The 24,438-nt window shown below is 44.6% G+C and overlaps 1 protein-coding gene across 1 annotated transcript in view; it reads left to right on the plus strand.

Annotated features, from left to right (window-relative positions):
* SH3BGRL (SH3 domain binding glutamate rich protein like) overlaps positions 1 to 24,438 on the plus strand; it is a 37,102-nt gene that overhangs the window by 4,044 nt on the left and 8,620 nt on the right. The window contains exon 2 of the mRNA XM_075763038.1: positions 21,991 to 22,176. Within this exon, the coding sequence (XP_075619153.1) occupies positions 21,991 to 22,176 (186 nt within the window). The remainder of the gene's footprint in view (positions 1 to 21,990; positions 22,177 to 24,438) is intronic.

A 24,438-nucleotide genomic window follows, 5' to 3' on the forward strand; every position in this document is an offset into this window, starting at 1 on the left:
ATCCCCTTGCAAGCTCCAGGATGAAACCTGGAGGCCAGGGCTGTGGAAGTGAAGTACCCGTGCTGGAGATGGTGGGCTGAGCTCTCCCACGTGCCGCTGCTGGTGCTGTGGGAAACTGCTGCATCAACCCCTGGTGTCCAGACCGCTCCTCACAGCCAGGCACTTCGTGTTTGTGGTCTACAGCCCGTGCTTCCATCTCTCCAGGCTCTCCCCCCTTGCTTGTTTTGAAGGCTGCGTGGGTGGTTTTCCTTCCTTGCCTCCTACAGCGACTGCAGACATGGAAAAAAGAGAGATGCTCTCCAGAATCGGTGCCAGAGTCCCATGTTACACATCAGACTCGCTGCTGTTTAGGGGTGGTTTTAGAGAGGAAAGGAAATTTTAGTTTATTTTTTTATTCACAAAGTTAGGGATGTGGGGGGCTCATGTTTTTCTTGTATTGTTTTCTTGCTTGGGAAAGGATCTAGGGCTTCTCCTCCCCATCCACCAGGAAATGAAGAGGAAAGTGGCCTGTGGTTTGGAGAGCGAACATTTGCTCGCAGTTACTCTTTTTTTTTTGCCTCCCCACCTAACCCGGTAAGGCACAGGAGCACTTTCTGGTGCTGCTGGGGATATATAGCCAGCGGCAAGTGCTTTCTAGAGCATTACGTGTTGCAACTGAGGGAGAAGAGTGACTGGAAATGAGCAGAGTTGTGTGTAGCCACCAGCTCTTGTTCCTGTTCAACAACTCAGGGCTTCAGGAGGGCTGGTGAAGCTGCTTCGGAAGGATGAAGCAATCCCAGGGAAGTAATATATGGAGAAATGGAGATTGTACCGAAAAAAAAAAACCCCAAAAACTTTTACTTTATACTTTTTGCATTTAAATCCCTCTAGGGCATTTTTTCTCTGCTTATCACAATAAATGCAAATATTGCCATCCTAAGATAGACTGACTTAAAGTCTGGGTGCTTCCTGTTTCTGTGTGGTTTGGCTGCTTTGAGGTTTGTGAGCGGCTGGTTGCTTTGTCTGGGTGAACACCCCAGCGGCACAGGGCCGTGGCAGGAGGTGGCTCTGTGCTGAGCCTTGCCGAGGGCAACCGCAGCTACAGCGGGGCAGTTCTTTGCATCCAGCGTTTTTTATCAGTCTGTTTAATAAGTGTAGCGCTTTGTTCTGCAGTCGCGTTCAAGGTTGCAAATGTGTTGTCAAAGCCCGGATGCGTGTGGTCACATTTGTCATCCCGGAAACCCCGAGCAGTGGCAGCAGACGTTCTGGAGCTGCTGATGAACTTCCTTCGGTCCAAATGGCACGGCAGTTAATGTGAGAAGAAAATAACGACAGGAATCTTTTATAAATAGTTTTGTAATATGATGCAAGTTTAGGTAAAACTACCTATTATGGGAGAAATAAGCTGCGTCTGTAGTTTTAAAAACAATCTCACAAGCGAATATATATTTTTGTGATAACTTAGCTCATGCAGTTTATATACTGTGGGTGAGAACTGACTTGTGAGTAGGCTTGGTATTGATTTTTAAACCCATCTCTTGTGTAAACATAATATGCACAAAGTACTGTTTTGGATACCCAGTGCTGACCAAACTTAATTTCTCTCAATAAAATGGTATGAATTGTTCTGAATTAGAGCTCTCAGGGTGGAAAACAAAAATACATAATGCGAATCTAGCGAGGCAATTAGCTAGGATGCGTTCCATCTGCCTCGTGGGTCATTTTTTCTTTTTTTTAAAGCCATTGTTCCAAACTCTAGATAAGTCAAATATTTTTCTTAAAATAATACATTCAAATTTTTAATAGAGCCAGAGATTAAATTGACTGCAGTTGTTGCAATAGTTTTGATATATCAAAATAAAAAACATTCTACTGTGCTTAAATAGAAACAGTTTTCTGACAGCATGAGAAAGACGGGAAATTATACTCCCCAGTTAAGGCTAGGAAAGGCTTTTTGCTGACAGTATCTGTAGATTGTATATGCAGGTATGACAGTGTTTATTTTGAGATGGTGCATCAGGATTATGTCTTTCTCATGCACTGTTTGGGGAGAAAAGGCTGACTTTAGGAAGAAGCTGAATGCCATCAGCTTGCACTGGATTTGCTTGAACCCCAGTGATAAGCACTTGTGCTTTTTAAATAAATATTTGTAAAGTTGAGCAAGGAACTTTTCTTGTCCTGAGGCATTAAAGTTACACTCAGAAAATTCCTATAGAAGTCAGTGAATTGGCATGTGTGTACCGAGCAGAGGATGCCAAAACCAAGAGTCTCTGCAAGGTTATTCTTATTCCTCCCAGAAGAGGAGGAATTGGGGAGAGAGGAGGCAAATGGAGCTAAAGAAACATTGATAGATTTCAGCTGTTCAAGCTCAAAGCAGAACTAAAATATCCCTGTGTATGATAAAAAGAAGAGCTAAGGATGCTTCACTGTTGTAGCCAGAGAGAGATGAGCTCTGCCTTACGTAGGTGTTCTTCATGCTGCTGCCCTGGAACCGCTGACCTTAGTTCTTGGCACTACTCAGTGATCTGGAAACCTGGACCAAATCCACAACTTAGATCAATATTATGCTATTCAAGAATGTTTTTACTCAAACATGAAAATACAGTGTTAACGACGTTCGTTTAACCCCAACTGTATTCAGGGGAGACCTTCAGTTTATGATTAAATTTAAAGTACTTCTGTTGATCAGATATTTAATCAAGCCTGAAAGAATTTTAATTGTAATGCCTATCTACTGTTATGTGTCCCAGAAAAAAGCCTCTGTCCAGGACCACATCCTTTCCAGGACAGCAACTCCAGCTGACTGTTAAGGCCCGTTTTCTGAAATTTGGAAGGTAGTAAAGTGAGACCGAGGTTTAAGTCACCAGAAGAAAATGTGAAGGGCTGACATCAAACTGTGGACTGACTAGAGTTAATGCTGTCTGGGTACGGCTGAAAGAGCCTTCGCATCCTGACTTCTAACTTCTACCTGTTGGGCTTGGTTTCCCCTGTGAGAAGTGGATGTGGTGATTTGATTTCTTTAGTTAGCTATCTGAAATTTAGTGTTATAGGGGCTCTTTTTCCCTATGTGAATACTGTCTTGCTTTAAATTCCAAAGGCATTTGAGCATAAAATTTTAACTATTACCTGTCTAGGGACCTATTGTTTGAATTGCTGTTGTGTCATGAGTGAAGAAAGGAGCCAAAGGCAGCAGTGGTTTAAAAAGGGATCTTGGGGAAATTTGGAAGCTACAAGCTATCTTCCTGTGCTGGACAAATTGATGTTATTCTTTGTTAGACTCCTTCCCAGCAGATGTGGACAGAGACATTGCAGGGAGAAGGAAGCTGCGCCTCACAGCTGAGTTACCTGGACCAGCTCCTGAGCATATGAATAAGAGTGATCCCTTAATATTGAATCCCTGGACTTCCAGAAAGTTTTGAACAAGCTTTGGTCACGTTAAAGATCTTTATTTTTTCATGAAGAAACTAAGCTGCTGCAGGATAAGAGGAAAGGATTTTTATTTTTTCCCCCCTCTTTTTGGCTTATATAATTGATTACACGCCAGTTACATAAACCAGATAACAATCAAGACTTTGGAATATATAGGCAGCTTTTGCAATATGCAGAAGTTACGAGGAGATCCTACAGAGATCTGTGCTGTACCCTAAGCAATCTGGAGAAGGAGCGCGGTGACAACACTGCTGGTGAAGCGAGGTGGCACAGCGCGAGAGCAGCCTGCTGCACCTGTCCCAGGTGAGCAAGTGGGAAAAAACAGTTGTCATCCTGTGCAAGAGTCAAGTTTAAACTAACTGATACTGTTTAGCAGAGAGGTCTTGGAGCTGTACGAGGTAATTCTGCTAAAACACAGTATTAGTGGTCATAAAAGCAAACAAAATGTCAGGAATTTTTAGGATGGGAAAGAGCAAAGGAAAAAAAACCAATACCACTGTATAACTCTGTGGTGAGTCTGTATCTGTAATAGACTGGAACAGTTGTCTTTAAATGATATTAAAAAGTTAGAAAAGATACTGGGTAGGGTGAGGTTAACACTGTATGAGGAATAACCAAATAAGGTAGAATTCTGCAGCAGAGAAAGAGCTGAAAAAGCATGAAAAGTGGTCAGGCATGGGAGAACAAATAGGAAGTGATCATTCATAACTTCCTAATGCAACAACTGGGGGAGAGCAAGTGAGACTAGCAGGTGGCAGGTTCAGAATAAATGAAGTACTTTGTTTGACAACATGTAGTTTAATGGAGAAACTCACTGCCAGAGAGCATCATATATGGCAAAAATTGCATGGGCTCAGGAAGCAGTGAGACAAATTAAGGAGGAAAGTCTATTAAGGGCTATTAAACATAATTAGTACACCTCTGACTCAAAGCTGCGGATTGTTGGAGTCTGGGAAAGTATAATGTGGTGTAGCCCTCTGTGCTCAATTTGTTGGCATGCTCTTCCCTGGGATCTGTGGCCTGTGGAGACAGGATATTGGGGTAGACAAGTGTTGGATCTAACCCAATAAAGATGTTCTTCTGTTCTTGGATGAAATTGGCTCTGCTCCCAAAATTATGTTAACAGTTTGCATTTAAAAATTAAAGAACATGTTTTCCAGGAAAAATGTTTGATGGAAAAGAATATACATGTGTGTGTTTGGGATGTGTTGGTTTGTTTTTAATTTGGTGGTTATTACAAACACCTGCAATTGTAAAAGTGTTAGAAGGCTCTGGATGTTTAGGGGTAACTAGAAATTTCCTCTGAAATGTAAACAGATTCTATATCTGTTTTATATTCAGACATACCAACGCGACTGAAATCTTACCTCTCTGCTTTGCAAACCGAGATGCTGTGAGAGACTGTAGAAATGAGAGGAACTTTTAACTATATTTGTCCCTTGTAGCTTAGAAACCGGGGTGAGGGGGGGAAGCAGAAGTTAATAATAATTCTCCTCTTGGTTTCCTTCTGAACAACTGCAATTCAATTCAGGAGCTGAGGACAAGGATGTCAGAAAATACATGAAGCTATTTGTTGTGCAGTAGTTGCTGGCAGGCTCAAAACTTTCTATTGAGAGATGAACACTGAAATCTCAAGGTTTAGACATTGAGTAAAACTTTGCATAGGTAAGACTTGTCATGAGATCTTCTATTTTACATATAATGAAATGCACCGTGGGATCCAGACCGGGATTGAGGCGTTAGTAACTGGGAGAGTCGGCATGAAGCAAGCTCTGCCAGGTGATACGCAGCCTCTCTGTCCAAGGTTTGGGTTGGGCATTGTGCTCGGGTGTGACTGAGGAAAGGTTTCCATTAATCATAGCTGAAATGTCACTCTGTTTTCCTGCTTTCTTGGGCAGACAGGGGGATGTGAATGAGAGCCTGCAGGAGTGAACATAGCCGTTCTACGTGTGTCTCATCGCCGGTCACAATCTCAGCATTTCTTACATAGAACACGTCAGCGTTTGGTGATACGGACAGCAGGTGATTCCAAAACCAATATGATTTTGCAGCATGAACAGCAGATGCTGATATACATCATGTTTAGACCTAGGCGATAAGATAGGTGTATCAGAAGCCCCTCCTGCCTTAGGCATAAGTCAAAATAAACTGGCAAAGCTCAATGGAAACAGAAAACAGGTAGCCTCTGGGGAAAATAATAATAGTTTTCACGTAAAACCACATTTTTTATGACAGTGGTAGTTTCCAGGCAGGTTTAAACAGCACATCTGTATTCACCTCGTGGGATCAACCTTTGGCTGTGCTAATGTCACTGGGAGTTTTGCCATGGACTACAGCAGGACGAGATTTTACTCCTTAGGAAATACTTAATGCTGCTTATCCAAGATCATTCCTGTGCACATGTTGCAAATGCACTCGGCCAGAGCAGCAGCTGCAGAGCAACTGGCAGAATGGGAGAGCAGCAAAATAACTCAGTGAATGAATTAAAAATATATCACAAAACTTTCTCAGTGGACATGGATAGATAGGAAGTTCAAGTGAAGCTGATTTATGGATAGTAGATGTAGGATTTCTTTTTTCCCCTCGGCAGGAAGTACAATATATGTGAGTAGAAATAAAAAGATAAAAAGGGGCAGGTTTGCAAACTTATTTGTTAGTGACCTGATAATCCTGATTAAGAACTAGAAATTCCTTTCCACCCTGTAATGCAGATAAGCAGGTCTCATGGTTCTGGTGGCTAAGTTTGTGAAACCTTTGCACTTGAGCAATCTCTCTCTAAATTTCTGTTCCTTTTCATCACATTAAAACGCACCAGGAGGTAGCTGTGAGAGCCTCTGTTTCACCCGCAGAGGACCGAGGTTTGAGCTGTGTACACTGTGAAAAGATCAAAGTAGGTCCATAAAGCTATCTCAAGGAATGATTCTTCCAGGAATTTACACCTGTATAAACTGAGGAGCAGCTGGACAGACAGCTATGTCTTCCATATAATGATTTGGGACCGAAATTAGCAGCTTGGAAGGTGTTAGGATAGCCATCACCTCACACTGCCAGTCATCGAGCATTAGGCTGAAACTGAAGAACATCAGGGGAATGAAGTTATTTTGGCTGCTCGCCCAGGCCTGGAGAACTCCATCCTACAGCAAATAAACAGCCGGGGGACTTAATCTTTTAAAAAACAAAATGCAGTGTGTATTTGTCTTAGTTTCTGATTGTGGTATGCAGATGCTAGCTTGCATGGAGGCAGAAGGAAGCTTGTGGTTTAGAAAAAAAGAAAAAAAAAAAAAAAAGCCGATACCATGGTGACAAGAGTGCTCTAAAAAACTTAGAAAAGACAGTGGGGGTTTGCAAAGTGTCCTCCAGGTCGTGGTTCTGTCTGTGGCTGTGCCTGCCGCCGAGGCATGGGCAGCATCTGGATTTGTGCTCTTGGTCTGGGGTGGGAGGTGACACTTCCCTTTGGGCTGCAGAGATGCAGTAGGTGAGCAGAGCTTGTTGATGGGAAGAACCTTACTGTGTTGGAAAATGCTCGGGTTTTTTTTATTCCTGTAAAGAGTGACTTCGGGATGTCACCTGAGAAGTGCTCTTGAGAGCAAGCCCCCAGGCGCTGGCCTTCCTGGCTGTGTCAAGCAGAAGTTGGCCAACTCCTATGTTGCTTCAGCTACCGAAAGTTTTAGAAACGACAGTGTGGTCAGTTCTTGTGAGGTTTCTATTTACCTCCCTCTCTCTTCCCCCTTAAAGACACAGTTGCTGATGTTACAATATTTTGTCCAAGCCTGCACTAAAATAAAGAGGGAATCTGGGGCCCGCAGGATGATCTGCACTTGAAATCTTCCCCAGGCAAATTAACTGGTCAGAAAGCCAATACCGATACAGACTAATTGTCTGCTAAATCTTTCATCTCCAGGATGCTTTGGTGTGGATGTACTGACGTGCTGTTCTCAGTATAGCCCGACTCTTTCTGGAAGGAGAAAGAAAACTTGTATTTAATCCATAGTTTTTCTCTTAATCCCTTCTTTTGTATTATGATATTTAGGTATTTTAGTTCAGGGGGAAAAAAAAAGCTTTCTTCTCTTAATTCAGGGGAAAAAAAAGTTTTCTTCTCTTGAAAAATTTATTTGGTTTAGTTTTAGAATAGCAGTCACCAAAAACACTCTTTTGCTAAATAATGTCTGTGTTAGATGAGTTCTTTGAAGATAGAAAGTAATACAGACCAGAAGCACCTGGATTTAGCGTAGGATCCCTGAGGTCATATTATATTTATTCTTAAAGTAGTTTTTTATTTAAAGATAATAAATGGCTGGCAGTATAAAGGCGGTGAAACAACAATTAAAGTTGTAAGCTTTTAGTCTTGTCAGTTAATTTAGTCTCTCTGTGTGCTAAACGATACAGGAAATAAACCTTCTTTTTATTGCAATCCCCAGGAGCCTTGTGCAATACTTGTCTGTAACGCCTTTCCTAACCAGAGTTCAGCTCTCGTCAGACAAACAAAACAAAAGATGTTTTTCCTCTCTCCTGTCTTTGCCATGCAGGGCTCCTCATTGCCAGCATAAATCCACAGATTCTGAAAAATAATTACATTAGCAGCTGTTTCAATCAACACCCCAAACTGTAGCCCTCTGCTGTCGATGGTGCAGTTGATCTAAGGCTATCTTCTCGGGCTGCGTCCCTGGTGAATATTCGCCAAGTGCTGTGCAGACCGTGGAGACTGAAGTTTCAGGGTGGAACGAGGTGGGACCCGTGCTGTTTTAACTGGTCTAACACGACAGCCAGCTGTTTTCAGAGGCTCTGGTTGCTGCCAATGTTGCATGGACTACTGAGGCCTCTCCTGGAGCCCTCTGTGAAAATAAAGGAGGAATAATTCTTCTGGCTTTCAGAGAGAGACTGGCTGAAAAAACCAGACTCAGAACCTGGCAACAGTGGTGAGGTCCAGACTTTCAGGACTAAAGCCCTTTTTAAAGCTTCTAGAGCAAGTAGTCAGGTTCCCTCAGTGCCTTTCCCCCCATTTTTCTCAGCCACACTGAGAACTTTTGAATATCTGGGAATATGTCATGTTCCAGGGAGCTTTCTGCATCTCATGTGATACTGAGCCTGATTATCTTGTTGGAGATAAATGCCGTGTGTTAAATTCTGTTATAGTCAGCGCATAAAGCCTCTCTATGAGCTTGGGTTGTGGTGTTACTTGGTACTGTTTGCAGAAACAGCCAAAAATGATCTCTAACCCAAATAACAAAGTAAATAAGCAGTGATATGAAAAAATAATTACTCATGCTGACTAACAGCTTAGGAAAGGAAACTCTGAGAGGCGAAGGGTGCATTCAAAATTGTTCAAGGATTCTGTGACAGAGGTAGCTTAGACTTAAGAACTTTTTTTTTCTTGCATGTAGCAAAAGCTCCCATTTCCCAAGACTTTGTGCCTCAGAGTGCAGCAGAGAGACTAAGGCAAGAAGCTGAGGCAACACACTGAACAGTCATGCCAGGAGAAGAGGTTGCTGCTGGAGGCTGCCCTCTGCTGAGGTCCTCTCCAGGTTGCCCATTGAGCATCCCAGGGCCGAAGGAAGGGGGTGAGCACAAACTTCACCTTCAGTCCTGGCTAACCCGGCTGGCACTGTCTGGAAGAGGGGATGTGAAGTGGTGACAGAGAGCCCGTGTGCTGGGTGGGGAGTGGGTGGCCGTGGGGCTGCTCCCTAGTCCAGCTGTGGTGGGACGGCATCTCCTCCCTGCAGGGATGGACCAAGGGCAGGGCTTAGTGCTGGCACTAACCCGAACGGCTTTGTTGGTGTACGAGCAGGAACATTACACAAGGTTTCTTGAAGCTTGAAGTCCTCTGCTGCTCTGCCTGAGTTGTGCCAGACAGCTAACTCATTAATCATTACTGACATTCACAGAGGGAAAACTCAGAAGCTGTGACAACAGGTTTGCTGATTTCTGTTTTCCTGCTAACCATAAACCTTGGTCAGATAAGTGGAGTTGCTGGAGATGTTCTGGCTGATATGTCATGAGTTCATTCCAGATCCTGGGGCGGTTTTTGTTAAACAGGCACTGGGGTTTGTGCTTCCTTCTCCCGAATAGTCTTGGAAGCCTGGTGATGGCCGCAGGATAATGCAATGTGTGTTTGGTTCCTTTGTCTGCTTTTCCTGCTGCTCTCATGTTTGTGACGTTCAGGTGGTGTTAGTTTTATCCTGTTTTTTGGGAGGAGCAGATCTGTTTGTTTATATTTAACCCTGCACAGAGTTTGGATGCTCTGACTAGGCACACATTAGGCATCCAGGGAAATACAGCCTGCCAAGCTCCAAGTCTGCAGCAGAAAACTACTGTGCGTAATAAATGAGGAGTTCATATTCTGCTGCTGCTTATGCTTTGTTAACGGATAACCTAGATAATGGAGCCTGTATTCCCGCAGTAGGAAGCTGTCTCTCTGTTGGTTTTGGACCAGACGAGCAGTTTTCAGGCTTATGAAAGTCAAATGCCACAAAATTGACTTAGAAAATTGCCAAAGGTCAATTTATTTTGTATTGTAATGGTGGTGTTTTCCTTTTGATTATGGCAGTTCTGGGTGCTGCGATGGTTCGTGGACGGTGCCAGTGCACGTGGTTAAAGCTATGGCTTTGCACTACATCTGTGTTTCTTTACATTCTCATCTGAAGCAAGATGAGGGGAAGCGTAGGTCTGGGAAGCTTGGTTTTGCAAGATACGTTTATTTTGGCTAACTTCAGTAGCCTAGTCACAAAAGAAACTAGAAAAAATCCCGATATGTGAATATTTGCAGTTGCAAATCCTTCCTTTTACTGAATGGAGCAAAGGCCTGAGACAGAAATGGCCTGGTTTGGCACATGCTTTCAGTTGGTATTGCTGTTGGGAGAGGCAGTCCTGCATCCCCTGGCGTGTTTCCTTCCCCACCCCATGCCTTTCCTTGTGATGGCACCCGGAGAGCTGGGTTGAGGCCCCCCGGAACAATACTGCTGTGTGACTGGAAGAGTTCCTCCAGCTCAGACCTCCACGTAGCCGTGCCAAGGCATACGCTGATGCTCAGAGACAAGCCTTTGGAGTTCAAGGAGATGGTCTCCTTCCATAACCCTGGTTTATGCAGGTTGAACGTGTACGGTCCCAGAGATGAGCCGTGCTTCCCTGACAATCCCTCCTGGATAAGCATCCCCAGACCTGGCGCTGGCGAGGTCAGGGAGCAGCCTGGGCAGAACCCCTGCGTGAGGACGGGCAGGGTTTTGATGCTTGAGAGATCTGGGCGTCTTGAGTTTCAAGCTGCTGCCAGCCAGTACCCAGCGACACGAGGCTGCTTCAGGTGCAAAGTTCATCCTTAATCAAACAGGGCTCCTGGTGAGGCTGTTTGCAGAAATCATATGAAGGGAGGGGAGAACCGTGCTGCTCCTCACTCCTCCCACGGTCGCAGGGGCCTGAAGCCCAGTGGGAGCAGAGAGTTAAGCAGTAGTCGGGCATCCCCCCTGCTTTAGGTCAAGCACAGATCCTTCCTTTTGAGAGAGGACAAGTGTAAGTTTGACACCTCTCCAGATCTGAAACACCTTGCCCAGCGTTCAGCAGTTGGAAGCTTCATTGGCATTCACTGTTTTTCTGTGTTCGGGCTGTGAGGTTGTCTACAAAAACCATGCGCTTAGCAAGGTTTGGTGCCTCTTCTAGTAACAGCACCGGTGCTGCCAGCCCCTTCTTGTGACTTCGTGGGTTTTAACTCCTCCCTTGCCTAACTGCTGGGGATCTGGTGTTTCATGCGTGTGGAAATACAGAGTGTCAAAAGGCTTGCTGCCATCCCATGAGCAAATGTCTTTGGTTTTTGGCTGATGGTGGAAGGAGATTTTAAATGTTAAAATCTTGCATTAAAATCCCTGAAAATGGAAGTTTTGGCTGTGCGGGGATTGTTTGTTTTTGAAATCCAGACAAATAATCCCGTTGGGCATTGCTGTCACTTTTCACATAACTTTTTTAAAAAAGAAGAGAAAACACCACACAAACAAAAAGCTAATCCCTTGATGTACAGAAGGGATCTGTGTTTGGAGAGGTGACTGATGGTTCCCACAGGCACTGTGCATCAGCCAGTGCAGTAATGTGCACAGGGTATTGGCATGCCAAAAGCATCGCAGTTTAAGATTCCAGATAATATATGGTAACTGTTCATACTGTATATACATCTTTATCTGACTTGTATGGGGTGGAGCAGGAGTTGTTCATACGGCGCAGCCCATGTTTTTTTGGTTGTTGCACTTCAGTCACTGGTATCAGTCATTGGCCAGGTGCAAAGCTTTCTGTAGGACTGCCACATACCCTCTGATTGAAAAGTAGTGTTGTGCAGGGCTTAGGAAGTCCAGGTTACCAAGGACCGTGAAGTGGACTACACAGAGACCCTTATTTTTTGCCCTCAGATTTAGAAACATAGCGCTTTCGAGTCGTGTAACCTGTAGCAGTTCTTTTTCCCCCAACAGTTAACAACCTGATTGTCAGTACAAGTCAGTGTGTGGGGCGCAGTGCTTATAAGCAAACATCAGAGATGAGCACATGTGGAGTGAGTACCTTTGGTTGTTTGAACCAGATCACAACAGTAAATGAACTCCTTTGTACTGGAGTTCTCAGTTGTAACCACATAGCTCCTTCCTCCACGATGAGCTCCGAATGTGTTTCCAGCTGAGGATCCACAGGTAACTAGCGAAAACCTTTCCTTAAGAAAAGCAAAGCACATGAGAGAAATGCATGTTTATTGTAGCACAGTGAGTTAATCCGTATTCATGATAAACCCCTGAAATAATGTTTTGTATTACTTCTGTGCTTCTAGTCTCTTCACAGGCAATGGCTGCTTTGGAGAAGAGCGTTGGCACCCTGACTTCTGTGTAACTCTGATTTGGCAATAGTGACTCTTTTTAAGCACTTTACAGAATTAATAAAGGCATCTAAAGCAGATAGTAGAGGGATGTTTAATTTATTTTGGTTTTCTTTTTGTGAGCAAACATACCCTGACTAAAGGGGTGTTACATTTGACCTGCAGAGTCATCCGGAACACTCTTGTGAGTTTTGTGCATCTGGCTGGTAGGCTTGTGGCTGAGCTGGACTCACGGGCAAAACAAGTAGGATGCCGCCAAAGTGATACATGAGCCTTGGCAGAAAATGCTAAATGAGTGACTGAAAAAAAAATATTGGGGGGTGGCCAGTAAGGAGGAGAGTTAAAGGAGGATGCACAACGTCAGCCTTCTTTTCCTTGCAGCCAAAAGAGAGAAAGATTTGCTTCTCAATTTTGTGGCTTCAGTAGGAAAAGAGGTGAGTTTTCAGCTGTCAAGGAACCATTTTCATGTACCGGAACAGAACCTGAAGTTTATTAAATGGTACTTTTATACATTGTCTTCAGGTGTTGCCAACAATAAGATATTCTGTGTTAGAAACCTGGTAGCACCACAACAGCCCTTGACAAGCAGGTATAAAAGGATGAATGGATTCACCCTCCCCACTCCCCCGGTGCTTGGATATTATTTGTTAAGAGCAGAATTTGACTTAAGCTGTGATAATACGTTGATCCTTAAGGTGCCTTCATAGAACGTAAACTTAAAACACATTAAAAAGTAATCAGGCCTTCATTAGGCACTGCTGCTACTGCATTTGCCAGGAGCTGAGACGATATAAATAAGGAAATGTTTCTTGTCCTCATACTTGACTAATGGGTAAAGGAATCTGCCTTTGGCCACTGGTGGAGGAAAGTAGCTAAACAGACATTCAATGCGATGCAGCAAGTCAGCTCTGACCTATTTATGGCCTTTCAGTATCTTTCTTATTAGAATTTGACTGTAATACAGCCAATTCCACTGAAGCTTTGTCACATGTCTGACACAAAGCTAGCAAAAACATTAAACTCGGATCCTGTATACGTTTAAATGAAAGAAGCAATACCATTTGAGTCCAAATATTTTTGACTGTATATCATGCAACACGAACAAAGGTGAACTTATTGATTTGCTTCTGTAAGCTGCTGGTGTGATTATGCCCACAACATGATTAAGAGGTTGCTTAACCTACTCCAGCCTTGAGTTTTGCTAGCAGATGTCCACTTTTGTAGGTACCAAGTGATAAATACCCCAAATCACCACATACTGTGACTGTAAAGAGTCTTTGGAATCTTATTTCTGAGTAGTTGCTTTCCACAACCATTCAACTTGTGCTGCATGCTGTTCACAGCACTCTGTTTACACCTCCGCCTAATGCACTGTGACACTGAGTACTCACCTGGATCTCCTGTGGGTAAGAAAACCCTCTTGGGAAGTAACGCTGTCCTGTATGCATCCACGGGTGATGGAAGCCAGGCGTTAGTGGCATTTACACCACTACCTTTCCTAAATGTGTATCATACTTTACGAGGTGCCTCGAGCACACGCAGTGTGTGCTGTCCCTTGTTCAGGCGTATGTGCACGTGTACACGTACATAGCGCAAAGGCACCATCCGGCTGGGTGCTGAGCGCTGACCAAGACGAGGAAGGAGAGGGCAGCTCAGCAGCCTTTCGGAACAGGGAGCGTGCCTGGGTTACCGCAGCTCTCGATGCTGCTTCACAGCGCGAGTGGATGTGTGAGATCCTGCATTTAGTGTTCTCCTGTGCTTCTGAACAGAATCAGGCTGAGATTAGTTTTTGAAATTAGTATTTTCCAAATGTTGATTACATTATTTTTTCCTTTGGAGCAATAGAGAAAAGGTTTCTTATTTTCTTTTCTTACTAATTCCTTGAACTTCAGTAGCAATCAGGGACATAGCGCTTAGGAACCTGCTCGGCAGGCTGCTTTGCTGGGCTGTACCAAACAGGAGCCAGGCCTGTGTTACTGGCTGAACCTTCCAAAGCGGGTTAAGGGAACTAAAAGCCAAACTCCCACTGGGAATTTTTATACTCTTTGCAGTCTGTGTCAAGGAGTAAATAAGTGGAGTTGGGTCCATAAGTGCCCTGAGTTCTGTTGAGAATCCTGATCTGGAGGATCACTTTATATCACATGGAGGCGACATTCACTTTTGTGTTTGGTTCCTCTGGTAGGAAAAAACCTGTTGAATACACTGGGATCTTTTGACTTGGGTTTTGTTGTTGTGGGCCTTGGGTTATTGAATGACTGCACTTACAATGGCATTATAATCCATAAGAGCAGCTTTTATTTTTGTTCTCATGAATCAGCTTTTCCATTTATGTAACTTTCTACAGTTTTTGGAGCAAGTTGTGGTCTTGTTTTGGGAAGTACAGACATTGTCCTTTGTTCTAGCTATGCTCTTGGCTTGTGCTGCAAAATCTGACCTGTGGTGTGGTACCTTGTGCCTGGATAATGCCGCCCCCCTGCAGACAGACCACATGCTTCCAGACGTGATGCAACTCCAGGTTAGGTTGTAGAAAGCTTTCGCTAGCCTGGATTGCCCCCCTGACCCTGCTCTGAGTGGTGGTTTTGCATCCTTTCACCCCAGGATTTTTTCTGGCTTTTAAAAAGTGTCTTCCAGAACCACACACAAGAAATGGGAATCTGGTCGCTGCTCTCTCTGTGAGCTAGAGCCCGTTCCCGTTTGTCCTGGGTCTCAGGCTGGCACATGGTGCTAAAGCAGCCCAGGGGCAGTAACCACGGCCAAATAAACAACTTTTAAGCAAACCGCATCAAGAGAGGGCTGCTGTAGCAGCTATGCAGGATACGTGTTGATATGCCATGGACTTTCCCAAAGGGCTCCGGAGGGAGAGAGTAAGTACATATGGAGCCCATCTGGACACTGCCTAATTTCTGCAAAAAAAGCAGCGCAAGTACAGTGTGAGGTTTTCCAGCCTCCTGTGTTTGATTTAGGTTGCATAAGTTCGTGGTGGTTTTGCTGTATTTGTCCTCAATCTCATTCCTTACAGACCAGAAACCAAGCATTGGAGAGAGACTGATGACATTACTACGTGTAATGCTCTGCTTAAAATAGCCAGAACAAAGACGTGGTTTGAGTTCTGTAATGATAATTGCCCAGACCTAAAAATAGGTAGATGTTCTACCAGGCAGAGAGAAGTACGAGAGAGACACAAATCGCTGGGAGACACCTCAGAGACAGCCTGCAAAGCTCAGATTGAGCAAGTCATTGCTCTAGGTGCCTACAGGTTTCCACCCTTTGACCGCCATTTACAGTGGATGGTGGCCACCAGCACCACCGGAACTGGCACCTCGGAATTTTAAGCTACTACAAGGGAGTAAAATAATCTGGCTTGTTCATATGAATAAAAACAACAAAAACACTTTATAAAAGAAACCTGGCTCCTTGAATATTACAGTAAACCCAGAGAAAACTGATGGAGGCCTGCTCGGAGGTGTTTTGTGTCTGAAGGGAGTCCTGTGGTAGTGTCCTGGAGGTGGAGAAGAAGCTTAGGGGGGCCGTCAGGAATCGGTGACATTTAAATGCATAGCTGAGCTGCCGTGCTGCTTAACTCCTACAAATTATGTTGTACTGGGAGGCAAAATTATAAATGTTTTTCAGCTAATTTGCAAGTATTAGCTTCTGCATTAGCAACTCACATGAGGAAGGCATTATCATTTTAGAAATTAGGTAAATGTGGAAAAAACCCCCAAACAGATCCACTTCCAAAAAGTGGCTGTGAATTGCTGTAGTGTTAGCCAGCCACAGCAGCAGAGATGGTCAAGTTCTAAAGTCACGGTGCACAGCTCAGCCTGCGGGACGCCCTGCGGCAAGTTAATTTGTCTTGGCAGCAGCACAGCATTCCTTGTGCTGCCCTGCTCCCTCCAAAGAAAACTGCTTTCTGGGTATTTTCACCTCGGCTGCAGCAAGCGCAACGACGGCGCTGCTGGCTGATGCTGGCGTTTGCTGAAGATTTCTTATGTTGCACTTTTCCTGTTTGCTGTTTAAATTCAAGCTTATCAATCTTTCAAAAGGTACTGAACCATTTGAAGAACTGATGGGTACAAGTCTGGTTCCAAACAGTAGCGTCATTGGGGATTTGAACTCTTTCACTGTTCTGCACAAAGCAGGTATCTCCTGTGATTTAAAGAATTGCCCCCCTAATGACGAAACAGCTTGTTTAAACTGCAACTGCTTTGAAGATGTAGTTGCTTTTCCTTATCTAGAATGCAGAAGGCTGGAATTGGAAATGGTAAAGAACCTTGTACAGCTGGTTTTGTCTTTAAACTAAATTGAGAAGTGTGCAGGATCAAGATCCGCTGTAAGGCGTTGATTCTCTGCTGTCCTGGTGCTGGGTCTCGGCTGCTGTGAGGTTGGGAGAAGCAGCTCAGGCCTCATGTGGGTGCTATAAGCGATGATATAACCATGGCCAGGAACTTTAAAGAAAATCTCTTTAAAGTTCTTTTAAATCCTCACAACAATATATGAGCCATTTAATTGCATCTTGGGGGTGGGGAGTGGGGGGGAATCTGTGGGTTTTTTCCCCGCGTGGAGGTCAGGAGAGAGGACCTGCAGAAATGGCGGAGAACGCGCCGTGCCGAGTGCCAGAACGGCAGGGCTGCAGCCACGTTATCAGCACCGGGAAGTTTGTTGTGTCATCAAAACAGCAGCGCTCAAACTGTAAACTTACTTTGGGTTCCAGCAGTCCATAAATAGATTTCCAAAACATATCTATTGTCCAACAAGGAATTTATTTATCAACTGAAAAAATAACAAGACGTGAACCCCAAATCCCCTCTTGGCCAGCAGTGCAAACTAAACTGTTCTTTTGTGTGTGTATGCCTGGGTATAAGATAAGAAATAAGATAGAAACTTCTTTGAAGTTCATTTCAGTGTGGTATTTAAAAGAACTGTTTCCTTACAGCGGGGTAGTGCTAAGAGAGGCTGGCTGTCCTGGCCAGAGCTGGGATGGAGTGCTGCCTGCTTGCTGGGCCAACGTCCTGCAGCATCGCCCCTGCCTCCTTTTGGTTTGTTATCTTTTTGTTCAGTTCTTTTTTTTTTCTTTCTTTTTTTCCCCAACGAGTAAAGATTTGGAGAAGAAGAAAAAAACTGAGTCTAAAATTTTGCAGTATTTTCTGTAAACTTTTCTGCCCACTTTGGGATTAAAACTCCATTTTTGATGCGATTTGTTGGAAAGCGTCACCCGTCTCTACTGTTGGCAGCTTTGATGTGGTTTCTCTTGGCGTTACTGACATCATCCACTCTTAGATCTCAGAACAGTACATTTAACTTCTGATGTGTATTTAAGTGAGGGACAATACTGTTCATAATGCTAAACTACTCATATTCGTAATGTTGTTCTGTGCACATGCTCTGTTAAAAGCTTAATGTTTCATGATTGGCTTGTAACTGGAAAGGAGGAGAATCTTGCTACACAAGGATACCTTAAAAAAAAAAAAGTCTGCTGGAATCGTCAGCTTCTAATGTTTCTCATGTGGATTTTGCACGCAGAAGATTACAGCTTGGTGGTGAGACTTTGCTCAACCACCGGTAACTTGCCGTAATGCTATTTCTATCTCTAGAACAGACATTGAAAGCCAAAACAAAGTGAAAATAGATTAATTTGGTTAAATGATTCCTTTCAATGTTATCTTAGGAACATCAGCAAAAAGTATAACATTTCCGCTCACCTGAGTAATTTATCTGGTTTTCCCCCAAGAATGCCCCGAGAAGCACGAGTCAGCGTGTGCAGGCTGAGAAAGCGGGTGTGTGTTTGTGGCGTGGGGGTAAAGCCACCTGTGGGCGAAGCTGCCTTTCACCAGGGCATCCTTGTTTCCTCGAGCAGGGCAGCGGTGAGCTCCAGCAGGATGTGGCCCTTCCTCTCGGCAGTACTGACTTCTGCTGCTCCACACCCCTTCTCCTTCCATGCCTCTGTCTCCATCCCACCTCCCCCCTTGGGATCTTCCCATCCATCCATCCATTTTGCTCATTCCCATCCATTCCCACCCGCAGCCTCTTTCCTTCCTTGCAGCTGTCTACTCATCCCTATCCATGATTTCTCTGCTTTTCTGTCTATCCACGTGTCCTTCTGCCTCTCCGGTGCTGGTCCCATGGCCTCAGGACCCTGCCTCGGCAGCGTTGCTCTCGGCTCCCCGGCTCCTGCACTGACTGTATGCACATTCCCAGCTCTCAGCTGGCGTGCTCTGCCCTGCAAAATGTGTCAGGAGCACTCAGTATAAACAAGGATTTTTGTGTTTGCAAACTGTGGTTAGCTGCAGCTAACAGGCCAAAATAGCTTTAGACATGACAGTTGTTTGCGTAGGATGAGGTGTGGTATCTGGCGCTGGCCGGTGTCCGTGCCCGGTTAGGCAACTGGGAGAGGTTTTTTTTGGGAAGCAAGTGCTGGGTGTTGACAGGCGCATCCTGAAGAAAGGCTCCTCGCTCCTTCCCAAACATGGGCAGCAGGAACCATCTTCCAGTCTCTTGTCCTGAGCAGAGCGCATGACCTTTTGAGTAAGACAGAACACCCTGAAGAAGCAGCAGGCGTCTCTTGCTCTATTTTAGGCACTTCCCTCCCCGTGGTATTCCAGTTCCTGAGATTAATTGAAGTTTTCTAAATAAAATCCCATAAAATAATGTGATCTGGCAGCTCGGTGTCTTTTCTGCCCAGTGGTTGGTGCCATGTTTCTCTGGAGCATTTAATGCTCTTGTGTAAATGTTTGTCACCATGGTCAGAAGACTTCTCTGAGGAGCTGGGAGGAAGACATCACCTCTTAATCTTCCAACTCAGGTTTTTGGTTTTTTTTCCTTTGGCCAGAAAACTAGGGTTTCAAACTAACGTTACTCAGGCATCAATACCAGTTCCTTGCTTTTCTTTGCAATTGCTTAGAGAATTACCTCCTTTGACCACAGACAGACTGTGTGTGGCACGGAGACCAAAATGCCATGCTTGGCTTCCGCACGGATGCCTGTTCTGCCAGGAGAAATACATGTCCAGCTTTGCTAGCTGTTCATAAGCAAGCAGAGAGGGTTATCTGCTGCGATAACCCTTCAGAGCTGCAGTTCTGAACTTGGGATCCAGCTGTGCTACCTGTAGCTGAAAAAACAACCCAGAGACTCTCCTTACTGCAGAAAGCTGGGAGAATGAGTGAAAATAGAGCAAAACAGGCTATTTGGCGTACAGCAATGTGTTCTGCATATGTACGTCCAAGAGGAAAACTGTATTTAAGTTCATCATATGAAATAATGGAAACAGAGGGTATCTGGAGGCATTTTCTTCATGTTGAAGAAACATCTTAATGGCTAAGATAGTCTGGCTCCATCGGAGTGGGTGCTGCAGGAAAAAAGGGGACACGCAGAGGCTACCTCTGAAGGGGTTGCACTGCGACACCCAGCTGAGATGTGGTGAGGAATGTGTGGATGGCTAGGAGGCAATCTAATAGTAAAAACAGAGGTCTCAGGAGAGTAAAATGCTAATTACTGTCAAACTTAGAGCTCTTGTTTTACATGGGAAAATATTAGATTGGGAAAAAATTTGATTGTCTTGTTTTCTTAAAAGTTCTGGGACATCTCAAAGTGTGTTCTCACTAAGCAGCAGATTTTGGACAAGTTGAGGACCTGAGACTGACGAAGACTGGCTGGCTCTGTAATTTACAACTGGTGGGAAATGGTTAATTAAAATGTAACTAGTTTGGGGAGAAAAAACTTTCCCTTTATTCCCAGGTCAGTATGTTGCCTTAGATACTGACCACTGGTGGTGGAGTTTACAATTACAAAGACCTTTCCCTTATTTTAGTCCTACAGAATAGTTCAAGAAGGAAATGCTTGGGTTGGGTTTTTTTGGTGTTTTGTTTGGTTTTTTTTTTCCTCTGAGCTGTATGACATGATGGAGAAAAACTTCCCCTGACTGCTGCCTCCTGCTGTGACCCCTGTTATTAAAGGCAAGCAAGGAAATGTCTTGCCACTAGATTCAAGTCTGCGGAGAAATGTTTTTCTATACGGCCTATAACATGAATTATTTCCTCGGGGTGGTATTAACTTGTCCATTTTTATTTATTTTTAGCCATGATGAAAATTAGGTAATGCCCAGCAATATCCTTCTGTTTAAGGGTACAAGGGTACTCGCTAATCGAGTTCAGCGGCTCCTCTGCCAACATGTTAGGGAGGAATTATGTTGGCTCTGGAGAGCAGGGTCAGTCCCTTCGCACTACGCTGAGCTAGACACAGAGGGAGATCGATCTATCCAGGATTTTTAAAAACAAACCACCCCACCCAAGATCTAGTTTAACCTGGACTGGTTCCCTATCATGGATTCTTGCGCAGCCAGCAGCGATGGCTGCAAAGGAACTGCTAAAGAACGAGTCAATGGATGCTTAAAGACTGCCAAGGCATGGCCGTCTCCTCCTTGGAGGAGCTCTGCTCTCCCAAACCGCACCCTTCCAGGGCAGCACTTTCCTGCGCTAAAACCTCACAGCCTCCCTCCGGCTCCCGGTGCAGCTCTGTGCCCCGTGGGTGCGGGGCTGTGCGAGCCGGGGGCGCAGGCACCATATTTGGCTCTCGGCTGGCTGTGCCCTGCCCTCGGCGCTGCTGCCGGGAGCTGCCTGTTTTCCCTTCGCCGTAAATGGAGAGGAGAGGCTGCGCAGGGAAACGGGGCCTGACCTGAATTAGAAGCAGTGCAACATCTGTACGAAGCCCTGCTTTTGTTGCACTGAACTAATTAGGTTAAAGCCAGTCCTTGGACTGGGTTTGTAGTGAAGGGAATAATTTGAAGAGAACAAGTTTCCCATAAAATCCCATTTTTTATTGTTTGCCAGGATGCGCATGGTTATAATTTCCTTTATGGTGGTAAAGTCATGCAGAGGACGAACAGAGCATAAACAGAACATCTTTGTATCAGGAAGTCAATAATTCATATATGACAGTAATAAAAACCACCTTTCCTGTAAAAAACCAGCACAGTCTTTGCCGCACAGCTCCTGCTTTTCATGTGGGTGCTGTGTGAGTACTCAGAGGAGGGGATGCATCAGGTGTGGGATCTCATCCAGCCTGTGCAGTCAGCCCCCGAGACTTCTTGAGACAAGCAAGAATTGGGGGGATGCGGGGTCACACCTATCCAGAGACCATACCTGCCACCTCTGAAACCTGAAGCAGAGCAGAGCAGGTTTTTTAATCCAAAAAACCACGAGCCAAAATTTTGGGGGGATCTTAGTGTTAATGATGACTTTATGAGATCTCTGTCGGGAAGTCCCTGCAGCGAGGTACATAGCCTATGTGAGGAAGACAAAAACCTGGACTCTGGGAAGGGTGGGCTCAGCCTATGTTTCCAGGGGCATGAAGGAAGCAAGTTGTACCTCAGATGTCCCTCCAGCCATCTTCACTGCACCCGAAAAAACAACATTCCCCCAAATTAATTGTCGGGGGGACAACACAGCCTCTGCAAGGGGACGGCTTGCACCTTTGCTTTCACTTGGAGACCTTTAAGGTTCACATCATGCGCAAGTGTACAGGGACAGTGTCTTTAGACTGTGGCCTGTTCAACAGTATAGGAGCCAAGTCAAGTCTCAGCTGACTCCTTAGAAGATACTTTTTTATTCTAAGAATTTTCTTACTGCTTCCATTTTCAACCCGTTTTGCACCCCCGTTTCTGCGTTGAACCCTGGAATTGCATAATCATCGCAGAAGAAATTGACTGATTTTGTTTGCTTTCTCCCCCCCCCCCCCCCCCCCTTTTGTGACAGATTAAAAAGCAGCAACAAGATGTGTTAGGTTTCTTGGAAGCCAACAAAATCGAATTTGAGGAAAAGGATATCGCCGCCAATGAGGAGAATCGGAAATGGATGCGTGAGAACGTGCCTGAAGACAGCCGGCCAGCAAGCGGGAACCCCCTGCCGCCCCGGCTCTTCAACGACAGCCGGTACCTCGGGGTAAGGGATGGCTCCAGGTCTCCATCTCTTCTCATCCCAGTCCTCTTACTTACTGCCATAGTCTCTGCTTCGCTGTTGTGATCAGCAAGGAAGGATATGGCCAGCTGTACGTTCAAGTGTGCAAAGCGTCAGGGCATGGAAGGTGTTAGACATTTACCCCTACTCTTGGGCTTTTAATAATAATTGGTTCTTGAATATTCCTGTTCCGCCATAGAGGAGAGATTAAAATTTGGATGTCCTGGTTCTTAGATCATTGTGCTACTTAGTACAAGGAGCCTACCACCACCTTGTAGTGTATATATTTTTTTCCCTGTGATTTTTTTCCCTCTTATGGCTCTGAAAGTTTACGAGGCTTTTCAGTTCTCATGTTCACCATGATTGTGAGCTAACGCTTCACAGAAATCTGGCACTGTTGCAGCAACCTTATGTTCTGTAGCAAGTTCAGAGATCTATTCTGTCTACGTGGGGTTTGCAGATATGTGCAGATCCCAGATCACTCTGTAGCTCTGTTCATCTTCCAAAATAAGCCCTCATATGAAGTGATGTCTGCCATGACCATAAATCAGTTTTCTGAACCTTCCTGGGATCAGTTTTTGTGTATTGCTTGCAAAACGAAGGCTATTGCGGTCCACTTACTCCAGTGCCCTGAACAGATTAAAACTCATGTTGCAAATACAATCCCTATTTGTAATTATTTTAATGCTTGATCAAAAGTAAGTTGCCCTGCAGCACTTCTTCTCAGCAGGCCATGCTTGAATGATTATTAGATTAACTGTTAATTTTATTTTTAAAACTTAATATCTTCTGAAAAGAGCTCACAGTGTGCGTTCCTCTGGTGCTGTATGTTGGTTTCTAAGTCGCTTTGCAGTCTGGTTCTGACCTGCAAACTCCGTTAAGTCAGAACCTGCCAGTTCTGTACCTTTGCGAGGTAATTCTGTGGCTACTGAAAGAAATTATTCTGAATGTGCCAGGATTTTTTTTCTTGCTTGTAATAAAAGCAGAACTTGAAACAATGTCCACAGTGAGCTAATGTACCACTTGGCTCTCAAAATTTTACTGACTGTGGTTGTGACATGGAAAACAGTTGGTTTAGAGCAACAACTGTAATGATCAATAGCTGTCTGCAGCTGAAACCTGAGAAAGGGCTAGTCACAGAGAGCTGAAAATCTCTGTTCAGTTACATCTCTTTAAAACCAACCAAACAAACAAAAAACCAAAAAACAAACAAAAAAGAGTCAAATATTTCTCTACCCGTAGGAAGTCCAGTTGCAACAGTATCACCTTTCTCCCTTGGTGTCTGGGAGCTTTAGGGACGCAGGCAGATCGCTGTGCGGATGTCCTTTATCAGTGAAATGCTGCCAAATTTCTGCTGCATTGCTGCAGCTGTGGAGCAGAACAGGGCTCTACTAGGCAGAGGCATGGGACAGGAAGAGAAAAAGCTGTACACACCTAGATCTGGATGCTTGCTTTTCAGAGATGCTTCTCATGTGTCCCCAACTGCACCCCACAACAGTTCTGAATACAGTGATTTTGGGGAGAGGGATATAGGATGCTTCAGAGCAGTTCTTGCTATAGGTTTATTTCATCCCGAAAATTTTGGTTGATGTCACTTCGAACTTTTGAATTTCAGTCAATTTGTGTAGCTGGATTCAGGTTACTACAGTTCAGCTTTCAGGAAGGTAAAAGTGAATTCTGTGCCCACACAGTTGAACCTTTTAATGTCTTTATCTGATCCATGTGAAGCATGAATTTCCCTGTTTGTTTCATCTGATGCAGCATAACTGGCAGAGGAATGAGCAAATTGACTTTTATTGGCCTGTGCACAGCAGAAAGGCTGTAACTGTAGATGCTGTGCAAGTTGGCATGAACCCTGCTCCTTAGTCACAGGCATTCCTTTCCTGGGAGATGCTATGAAGCAGACTGCTGGACTATGCACTAGCCAGATAAACAACCCCTTTGTTATCAAGCAGCCCCAGTACTGTCAACAGAAGGGCTTCAGGGAGGATTTAACATAATCATACACATTTTTATCAAACTAGCACCTGAATGCTTCGTGTAGAATAATTTGACATCCTTGATCTCTAGGCTGTTCGACTCCTCTGTTCCCTTCTGTTCCAGCTGCAATAGCCTCTTCTGAGAGCTGCCCCTGCTCTGAACGCAGCGCTATTTTCAAACAGCGTTTGCTATTTCTTAGGCTTCTGCCTACCAGACAGACAGGCATGCGAAGCAGTGTGCCCTTAATGGCAGCTCTCTCCCTGCCTT

This window comes from Balearica regulorum, chromosome 11 (assembly GCF_011004875.1).
Source record: "Balearica regulorum gibbericeps isolate bBalReg1 chromosome 11, bBalReg1.pri, whole genome shotgun sequence".
NCBI lineage: Eukaryota > Metazoa > Chordata > Aves > Gruiformes > Gruidae > Balearica > Balearica regulorum.